Below are 11,316 nucleotides of genomic sequence, written 5' to 3' on the forward strand. Positions count from 1 at the left end.
CTCCCGCCTGCAACGTCATGACGCAGCAGGAAACCCCGCCCACGTTTGGAGGCACACTTTCATTTTATTTTTATTTTAAATTTTGTAATATATTAATGATCGAAATCGAAATAATATTAAATAAACTTACAAATAATAAAAACAAAAATAAATAATAATAACAAAAAGGGGTGTCAGAGCAGCATAAATAAATATAATAAAGACAATTTGCAAAACGTTTGAATTCATTCTTCCATCTCTTGATGTAGGACTTAACCTTTAGATATTTACATCTAAGTATAAAGTGCCTAACTAACAAAACCGTTTTAACCAGAAAATATAAGCTTTTTACCCTTATAAGCACTCACTCTTTAATCAATATTATATTTAAGGGATCCAAAAGTATATCTTTAGATTGAAGCTTGTACTAAAATGAGTGGTTTTGAGGATCCACACCTTTGTCCTGATTTGCTGGTAGTTTCCCCTTCTCATTACATAATTTCTTAATAGAGTACATATACTAGGTATTCTCTGTGCACTGCCAATATTTCTAGTCATGAAAGAATCTGCAACACCACTGGCATGTGCATGCTGTCATTTCTATAACTACTACTTATGTATATTTTGGTTTATTTTGATTTATTTTTATTTTTGTACTACATTTCGAGTGTTTGCACTATCTTTGCTGCTGTGACACTTATAATTTCTCCACTGTGGAAATAACAAAGGCTCATCTTGTCCTGCTTTTGGAAAGTATAGAAAATTAATGTATTGCCAACATAAAACTGAAATTACATTACATTTCATTATGGAAACATAGGCACAAAGCAATGGATTTTCATTGCAATAACTCAAATGTAATGGCACAAGAAGACACAGTAGCACTCCTTGATATGTAAACATGACAATTTCATTTTTTAAATTTTTGTATTAATATAAGGGCTAATATTAAAAATCAAGAATGTCAAATGATGGACAATCTGGATAGCTGAGATTGCTGCAGCATGTATAGTCATTCCTAAAAATTGCAGATATAAGGGCTTGAATATAGAGGTCGTGAAATCACCTTAACAGCTTAGGACTCACATAGACATGTCTGCAAAAAGAAGTGAATGACAAAATGGAAAAGGTCAGTAAAGTTTCAGATAAGGTCAGGGAGGCACAGAGAAATTGCAGATCAAAAAAACAGACAAGTCCTGAATGCAAATTTTGCCAAATGTGGACGAAAACCCCGATGTTTCCTGCAGGAGCTTCTGTGATGATGAAGGTTAGATTTAAGGGCGTGATGAAGTAGAAGTAAGCTAAAGCTAAAAATGGGTGGACTTGCCATAAATTTGTAATTATCATTTCCCTTTCTTTGATCAAATGAAGCAAAAATGCATTAGTAATGAATAAAGTAGCTGCTTCATGCAAACATATTGAAAATATAACAATTCTACTGCTTTGTTTTACTTAAACTTGGCTAGCTTGCTACTTTGAAGAAGACAGACGTAGTTAGCTTGCTAGCTACTAGCTTGCTAGTTTTAATGTCAATGTTAGCATTTAGGGATTTTTCAGTGGCTAGCTATCAGCATATTCTGTATATTTAAACTAATATAAATGCATTTATATTGATGTGGTGTTTTGTTGACACGCATTTGCTGTTGTACAAACTTCCTACGAGAAATATAACAGCTGCTAGCAACTATTTTAATTTCAGAGAGCTAGCTGGCTAGCCGCTAGCAACTCGCAAGCTAGCATTGGTGCTTTCCATCGCGGTTCTGATGTGCTGTGGTACTGAAAGAACATTTGTTGCTTTCTTATTTTATATATTTTAGGAAACAGCAGCTTTTAGGGTCTAGAGTATTTGGGAGCTTTTATGTGACTTTACAGTATATAAAGTGCGAAACCAATGTAAAAAAGTTAGCCGCTAGCAACTCGCAAGCTAACTGATGTTTTCCATTGCAGTTCTGATATGATGTGGTATTGAAAAAACATTTGTTGTTTTCTTTTTATATTGAAGGCTACAGCATCTTTTAGGGTCTGGAAATTTTGGGAGCTTTTAAGTGACTTTACAGTATATGAAGGGCGAAACCAGCGTGACAAAGTTTGTCTGAAGTCCTGTAAATTTATCACTTTTCACATCTGGATCATTTATCATGTTATTTCTTTCTCTGTGTCTCATACATGGGATCACCCCACTTGTTTTATTCGAAGGACTCATCCCAGAAGTCCACAGATTTTTCTTTTTTTGCTTGGTGAGTTTATAATTTATTTAATGCCACTTTGCTAAATACTAATCAACTGATCAATACTTTATCATGTCTTTTTCTTTCTCCCACTCAGGATGCCACTGCTTGTTTTAACATCCATTGCAGTGGAGATACGATTCTTCAACGCCACTTTTTGAAGGTATTTATCGTCTTTTCATCTGTCTTGATTTTTCTTGATTCCTTCTTACTCTTTGGTAGTTTAACAGTGTGAAAATGGGTGTTGTATGATTGATTGAGGTGGTCTAATCTGGACCAAAATGCCAGAGCCATTTTTTTGGCTTGTTTTACTCTCCATGTTGTTAATTACTTTTGTTTAATTTCGCTTGTCTATTGGTTTGAGTAACCATTTAAGAGGAAAAGTCAAAATGCTCTGATTCCAGCTTCTTGAATTTCAGTATTTTTAGGTTTCTTTCCTCCTCTATGACAGTAAACTGAGCATTTTTGGGTTGTGGACCAATTCAGTTCTTTGACTTTGAAAAACACTGACTTTTTTTTTTTGTCATTTTCTAACATTTTGTAGCCCAAACAAATAATTGATTATTAGAGAAAATAGAAAGTAAACAGTAAACTGAGCATTTTAGGGTTATGGACAAAACGGGACTTTGACTTTGTAAAACGCTGACATTTTTTGGGGTCATTTTCTAATGTTTTATCGCCCAAACAAATAATTGATTACCAGCAAAAAAGAATATTTCATGTGTTTTCACTCTCATTCTCTGGCATTTTGTATTTAGGATCACTTTTTGTCAGTCCTCCAACCACCTAACAGAAATAGTATCAAGTCTGTGAGATCAAACCCACACTCACACAAATATTAACCAAATGCTTTTTATTTTCTGTGTATTGTCTTATTGTCTTTGGTCATTTAAGCAGCTAATAATACCCATTTTTTTCTCTCGCTGACATTGGTTGATCATCCACTCGCCTGTTTGAGCGGCATCTCAGGGGAGAATTTGATTAGTGCAACAGGAAGCACTCTGTTACAGACAGCATGGTGTCTAAATATTATATCACTGAACTCTAGTAGTGCAGAAAAATCAGTGTGTGAACATGTGAAACAGGCCTGAAGTCTTTTCTGTGTTTTACCCGACACGTATGTGCATGAAGGAAATCAAAACAAAAAAAAAACAAAGTGGAATTTCTCATATTTGGGGATCAAATGTACTGTGAATCTAATATAACACTAAATAAATATTGGCTCTGAGCTGCTGAAAAATGATGCTCTCTAACCAGATCATACACGACGGCATCAATGTTTCATGTATGTGGTTCAGAAAAATCAATAGACGGGAGTCCAGAGTCTGTCCATTGACTAGGTGAAGACATGGAGGCAGTCAGGGGATCAGACCCAGAGAAAGAAAAAAGTCCAGGGCAGTTCTGTGAAAAATAAATCAACTTAAATAGGTGGCAAAAGGTAGCTTTTCATTAGTCTCCAGACTTCAGTGCCTTGAAGGATATTTCAGTGCAAAAGTAATTAAAAGTAATTCACTGCAGCCCAAATTAATAAATCTAACTTCTTGTTACAGAAGTTAAAGAAGTTAAAGCTTCTTGTTTCTAAAAAGCAAAAGGTTGTATGATGAGTTTTTCTACTCATTCAAGTCTCCTCAGGGCATTTTTACTTTTTTTAAGCACTGCTTGTGGGCGAGAGGCTGAATGACACCCGAATCAACTGAGAAATCAGAATTCCTCTCTAGCTATGGGGAGTGGAAATGGTATTTTTCATGTCCTTATCTCCCCATTTGTTCGACTGAAGCGCTGGCATTTAGAGGTGTCCTTTGCAGAGAGCGGGATGAATTGTTTCCGGAGCGATACTTCAGAAGCAGCATTTTCCATACCATTAGCCTGTCTAAGCATGACACAGCAGCAACAGGCGTGGATAAACACGACTCGTGCTGCACCATTAGCACAGTCCAGAGATGACAGAACATCTGAGAAATTTACAGAGGCAGTGTAAATGGCATTTATTGATATGTGGTGAATACAATGCGAGCCTCGAGGGGGGCATCACGGTGATTCAAATACTGTGATGATAAGTTAGCTTTAGTGTACTTCACTCCAACATGTAAACAGTCTTTTATCAGGCACAAATTATGTTAAAATGCTGATTTACAGAAGAGTTTTCAGTGGTGAAGAAGCTTTTAAGTGATGTAAAGACAGACAAGTGGAGCAGATGGAGTCTTTGGTAAAGTTGTGGCGCCATCTTGTGGCTGCAGAAACAAAATGCAGTCCAGTGTTTTTGATTGAGTCCATTTGAACCAAAACTCCATTTATTTCACGTTTTCTCACCGCTTGCAGAGTGTTCTCTCTTTAGCATTGTTTGGTTTTTCTGTATCGAAGTAAGCCTTCTTGTTTCCTCCTTTTCATAACACAAACTTCACACCATCCCGCCAGATGTGGAAGGTGTCTTCTTTTAAGGTTGCACATCTGACATGGTGCCTTAACGTCTCAGCTCTGTTGACCACAGTGGACTCTGTCTCCAGTCTGTGATTGCAAATGGATGAAACTTGCTCTTTCTCCATCTTAAAGTTGACTAAGGCTGGTTGAGCCTGTATTGGTACAGTTATGTGGTGATGTATGAAAAGGACTAAGACGAGGTCTAAAGAGATTTAAGCATTTGTTTGTGAAGCTACTGACACCACAACCCTCTGAACCCCAAGCATTTCTTGGACTTTTTTTACTCACTGGGGGCTCATTTTTCACTGCAATATGGAGTCCTGTACGTCTATGGAGACAGCACAACCATGTCTAGAAGTAGAGACAACTCAGAAATGCCTTTTGTGCAAATGCAGTATGATGCCATAAATTTTAAAAAGAAAAAAAAAGTTATATTTCTTTGCTTATTTATTTGACAAAAATTATCAATACATTAAGTCATATCATTCATCCAAGTTGCCACATGTGTTGCCAGTACTGGAAAATACGGTCAACATACTATATAGGCACTGCACTGCTTACATGTTCCCTTTTTTTGCAAAGCACAGCCTGCAGTTCAGCCAAAAAACGTCACTTAATTTTTTTTCACATGACTGTTGGTCACTGCTGAGTCACTCATGGCTTCATAGTTGTGCCACAAAGCACAGATTTCTTTGTGGTAATTGTGTATTATCGGTGACTTCTTCAAAAATGACACATGTAGAATAAAGTGATTTTTAGGAAATGTCCCATATTTAAGCTTAGATTTGGTTATTTTTCCTGATGGAATCACATCTTACATGAGATATATTCAAGGACTGTTATAAGGTTTAAAATCCAACATTTAATTTTATTTCTACAGTTTCTGACTTTGAAAAACAGTGTAATTTTGGCAATTTATAAAAAGATAACAACCCTTTCAAATCTGCCATTGGATTTGGAGGTTCAGAGGGATAATAATGTTTGCATATTTCTGGATGTAGGTGGATTCTCTGTATCTCTAATCTAAAACCAAAGCTAAGCGTCATGTTTTAATTATATTACTGTGACTAGGAAAGGTGCCTTTCACATAAGACAAGTGTGATTCAGCTGAAGTCAAGAGGTGAAGGTTTAATGTCTTGGTGAGTTTCCAGAATTCTTATTTCAGTGAAGATATTAAGGTGACTGTTCTGGAGCATATTTGCTTGATTATAGGCGTCTTGGTGTATCACGGTCAGCTGTACAGGCTGCTGCATTGTCTCCTAGAAAACCTAAATCCAGGTTTCAAACCATCTCTTGGTACCAAAGGATGATAATTGGGACTTGACATCCATTTGTTCCTTCAGTGTGTGAATTCAAAACTGCAGAGAAGCCTGATGGTTCTTTTTCTGTCTCTTGATGCTTCACAATCAACAAACCTCTCTAGTTCTGCATCTTTAAGCAGTCATTTGGATTTTAGAGGGAGTGTTCTGTCCACTTTCCCAAGAGAAGCTGCTTCTGCTTGTCCTGTCTTTGCCCTCCATTACTGAGGCCTTTTCTGACATTCACACAGCGGACGCCCCGTCACACTTGATGTGATACTGTCTGAGATATTCCCTGAGCTGAGGAGGCAGCGGCAGGTTGTCTACGCCCTGGTAGGTGGTGCAGCTGCAGATCACCGCCCTGCACATGTGCTGCAGAGTGAAAGGGAAGGTCCTCGGCAGCGGCTTGGACAGCAGAGGTTCGAAGAAGAGGCAGGTGGCCGGGTCGCTGTAGTGCCTGAGGAGCCCCATCACACTGGGGTCCCGGTACATACACGGGTCCCTCACGTCGAAGCTGAAACGCTTCCCGTTCTGCTCGATTCGTGCGTGCAGCGAGCGGCTGAAGCGACGGAAGCTGACCGAGAAGAGGAACTCGTCCTGGGCAGAGTCTCGGAGCAGGAACGTTCCCTCCGGCTGGCCGTCCAACAGCTCCTCGGCCTCGAAGCGGTTCAACACCCCCCAGTAACAGGGGTTGTTGTTGATCTGCAGCAGGTCAGGAACCAGGATGTAATCAGTGTAGCTGCAGCCGCCCTCTGCTCCCCGCATGAGGGCAGGAAGGGTTCCAGTCCTCCAGACTGGTGCTTCCAGGCCCAGGGGAGCAGCAGATATCCTCCCAGGAGAGGGGCGTCTGTGGTGGGGAGTCGGTTGAGGAGACGTTGGGTTTCAGAGGAGCCTCCATGTCTTTGAGGGCACTTGGGTGGGTGGCGTGATTCTTTATAAGGTGCCAACATCGGGCCAGTTCAGACTTGGGCGAGAATGGACAGTTGTCCTGCATGAGCTCTGAGACGTGGATCTTACGTTTGGACCAGAAGAGCACCGAGAAGGGCCTTGAGGAGCCCGGTGGGTGGTGGTGGTGATGGTGGTGGTGGTGATGGTGGGAGCGCAGAGGGAGACACTGGCCCACGGCGTCCTGAAACTTCTGCCTCAGAGATCGTCTGGACAAGGCCTTCCTGCAAACCACATCGATGTCTCCGGACGTCAGGGCGTCTCCGAGGGCGCTGCAGCTGCACTTCCTCTCCCTGCGCCGCCTCGGACAGGAAGTCGACCGAAGGCCGAGCTCCTCCGTCACGTCCGTCTCCATCCCGCCGGGACTGGAGCAGTTGCGGGAGCTCCGAGAGCGTTTCTTCCCCCTCCAGACGTAGCTGTCGGCGCTCCAGCTGCGGAGGCCACATTTGGGACGAGTGTCTGAGCCTCGTGGCTTCTTCTCGGACATCACTGCTTCCTCTTCTTCCTCTGTGACACATTCAAAAACACACCACCGAATCATAAACATAGAGCAATTAATCAATTAGTCGTCAATTATCAATTAATCGCAACCCATTCTGATAATCAGTTAACTGAAAAAAACTCTAAAAATACCAAAAAAACAAGGTGTGGAATACTGTAATGTTCAAAAACTGTAAAAACTGTGAAAATAACAGCAAATATCTGTAAAATAATGATATTTTTAGTGTCATTTTGCAGGCACACATTGTAAAATTAGGATATATTTTGCCAGTTTTTTTTTTTTTAAAACTTTTTTGTGATTTTACTAGATATCTATAGTTTACCAAACAGTGGAAAATCTGTAAAATAACAGTTAAAAAAGATTTGCGATTTGTGAGACTGCAAATATCTGTAAAATAATGAAAATTAGTTTTTAACTATGAATTATTTTTGATTAATTATTTCATCACCAGCCATTCTGACAATCGATAAAAAGAAAAAACAACAAAAAAAAAATACTGTGGCAAATATCTGTAAAATAATCACATTTTTAGTATAATTATTTAATAATTGTAAAATTATGATAAGTTCTGCGTTTTTTAAAAACTTTTTTATGTGATTTTAGTAGATATCTCTATTTTATCAAACCATAAAAAGGAAGTTAAAAACTGATTTACAATTTGTGAGACTGCAAATACCTGTAATAATATAATATAATGATATTTAATTGTCAGCTATTAATGATTTTTATTAATTAATCGCCAGCCAGTCTGACAGTCGATTAAAAAAAAGGGGGAAAAAAGGATATCTTGATACAAGGGTGGCAGAAAAGATATTTAATAATGGTTGAATACTCTAATGTCTAAAAATTGTAAAAATGGTTAATGTACAGGCAAATATCTGTAAAATAATGATATTTTTGGTGCAATTTTACAGTCACACATTGTAAAAGAAAGATATAGTGTTGTAAAAAAAAAACATTTTTTGATGTGGAAATTATTTACACGTTTAGCCAATTTTTTTAACAGTAAAAAGCAGAATGAGTATTGTTTATATGATTTTTAGTTTATCAGAGAAAATCTGAGTGCAAGTATCTGTAATATTTTTGGGTGTCAGCTATTAATTAATTGCCATCCATTCTGATAATCGATTAACCGGAAAAAAACAAAGGACTCTAATTTCTCCCATTTCAGCTTGTTAAATTAAAATATTTTCTGGTTTCTGTCCTCCTTTATGACAGTAAACTGAATGTCTTTGCATTGTGGACAAAACAAGACATTTTCAGAACATAATCTTTGCCTTTGAGCCACATTTTTGTATCATTTTATAGAGCAAATATCTAATTGATTAATCAAGACTAAAAATGACAAGTTAATTAACAATGACAAGCCACAGACATACAGGATATACTTCTTCTATGACACAATATAAATGTGAGAATTATCAAAAAGTTACTTCCAACAGAGCCGTGTAGTATCAAAAACATATTAAATCTCAGTGAAATATTCATTTATTAGGAAGTTATTTTTGTGAAAAGAATTTTATCGTTGCCATAAACACCCTGTTGAAGGTGCAAAAACTCATCAGGATTCTAACTTTGATTCATCACAACCTTTAAAATCTATTAATCTAATTAACCTTTCACGCCCAATGAGAAAGAACGCTTTAAAAGCATTATTTAATGTGTGCACACGATGCTGCTGCCTGTTTATTTAGAGCTGAACTATCAGCCTGACATGGAGTCCCACTGATTTACTGATCATCTCCAGAGGCAGCAAATCCAATTAGGACTTCAGAAACATCCTGCAGAAACAAACACATCAAACCATAGAGGCTGCTTTAACATCTACGACTTTGTTCGTGCGTCGTTCAGAGGAAGTTTGTTCTTCTAACATTTAAATTGCAGTCTGATGCTTCTCAGTGGAAGCATTCTGCAGAGTTTGACGAATCAGAATATCTGCATCATGAACAGACTGTGAGCGGCAGGAGGTTTAACATCTCAACATTAATGCAGGAGATTATCTTACCTTCCAAACAGTGTCAGAAGCAGACCTCCATGTCCATGTGTGAGCCGCCTGCAGCTTTCCTCTGCTCTGACAGACGGCAGACTCTTCTGCTTCCTATATAATTATGATGCCACGTTCCCGCGGGTGGTGGTGGTGGTGGGGGGATGGCAGCTTCCTCTCGGCCCGGCTGAATGAACGGGGGGAGGTGGAGGTCGGCGGGGCGGTCTCAGGTTAATGGCATCCTCCTCCTCCTCCTCCTCTCTGCTTAAAATCCCCTTTACACACTCATTGACGGATTCCACGTCCAAAAAAAGAACAGATGAAGACCTCCAGAGCAGCAGCAGAGTGCTTTTCTTTCATGCACAAAGTGGATTATTTCTGCTTGTAATTCTGTTTCTGCTCGAAGATTTGAGTCATTTTAACGTCGTCAGGCCCGTAGCTTAATGAGAAACATCAAAGCGTGTGGAGCTTTAAATCAGTTTAAGTCCAGAACCGACTGATCCAGAGGTTTACCAGCAACCTGAGTGGACTTATTAACCATTCAACCCAGTAGAGGAAACAAGATTTTAAGAAGTTATTGATTGAATAACCTTTTGAGTTTCTCAGTTAAAAACTTCCAGCAACTGCTGCTGAAAGGACTCATCTGTCAGGATGATGTCATGCTCACGCCTGCAACTCGCTCTGGATGACATTTTGGAGGATCTATAATTCATGAAACAAATAGACTGCATCTATCAGACAAATAATATTACTCCCAGTGGCTGGGTTTGCATGCTGGTGTCTGGGTGAGCCGCTCGGTGCCCTTTCAGCTCCAACAGATAAAGGAAAAGTCATCAATAAATGCCTGACATCTCAGATAATGTAGTGACACTCAGCTTCCTCTTAGCTGAATATTTAATGCTCTTCACATTATCACAGCAGCACGGTAACTCCACATGCTCTGGCAAACAACCAGATCAATTTATCTGACCCCAACATCAACTCAGAGGTAGCTGTAACTTCAGAAGTTTGACTGAAAAGATCCAACAGCCCCAGAAGAAGTAATTATGTTGATACGTTGCACCGTGAAGATAAAATACACCAAAACAAAACAAACAAAAGAAGAAAAAAAAAGTGAAAATCTGGCACAAGGGTGCAAAATTATGTTAAAAATGGTGGAAAAGTGTAACATTAAAAACTGTAAAAACAATGAAAATAACAGCAAATAACTGTTAAATAATAAGCTGAAGAAACTATTTCAAATCCAAATTCTGATTTGAAACAACAAAATTAGGAAAGGCTGCAATTTATATAAATGCTGTTATATTCCTTTTATGAAATTACATTTTTAAAAAAACTTTTAAAAACTTTTGTCAGTGAATAAAGTTGCATAAAATCTGACCAGAAATGAAAATTGTAAAATTCAACAGGCAATAATTTCTGCCAAATTTTCCAAACTAATTTAGGAAATTTTTCTTAAATGGTTTCTTTCTTTCTTCATTTAGAAACAAAGCGCTCCACCTCTCATGTATGTTTGTGTTTTTCGTCCTTCCATTACTCTGCTGAATCAATTTGAGCTGGTATTCACTGAAGAGCGTGAATGTTTCATGGAGAGACGGGAAACGGAGAGTTTCTGAGAATCTGTGAATGACAAGATGTAAGCGTTGCCTAGTAACAGCAGTACTCAGTAGTAGTAGTGTGATGTTATCGGATGACAAAAAAAATATCCAGCTATTGATAAAGCCGATGGGTCTGGCGGAAACAGACGCAGTAAAATACCTTAAATCAAAATACTGTCGTCATATTTTATTGTGCAGACTAATGGCTGAGGGAGCAACTGCCTCAACTAAAAGTAGCTGTAATGTCAGAAGTTTTAAAGGATTCAACTGCCCGAGGAAGAAGTAATTGTGCCGGCTAAGTTGCACTGTAAAGACAAATTTTGCCCAAACAACAGAAAAAAATAAAACTGTGAAAATCTGCAGC

The 11,316-nt window shown here is 38.6% G+C and overlaps 1 protein-coding gene across 1 annotated transcript; it reads right to left on the reverse strand.

Annotated features, from left to right (window-relative positions):
- Window positions 1–4,167: 4,167 nt before the first annotated feature.
- socs4 (suppressor of cytokine signaling 4) lies at window positions 4,168–9,540 on the reverse strand. The gene is given in 3 exon segments (XM_023280048.3): window positions 4,168–6,682; window positions 6,684–7,375; window positions 9,376–9,540. Coding segments are annotated over 2 exon segments (1,188 nt in total). The 5' UTR covers window positions 7,356–7,375; window positions 9,376–9,540; the 3' UTR covers window positions 4,168–6,166.
- Window positions 9,541–11,316: the final 1,776 nt, after the last annotated feature.

This window comes from Amphiprion ocellaris, chromosome 1, assembly GCF_022539595.1.
Source record: "Amphiprion ocellaris isolate individual 3 ecotype Okinawa chromosome 1, ASM2253959v1, whole genome shotgun sequence".
NCBI classification, from domain to species: domain Eukaryota; kingdom Metazoa; phylum Chordata; class Actinopteri; family Pomacentridae; genus Amphiprion; species Amphiprion ocellaris.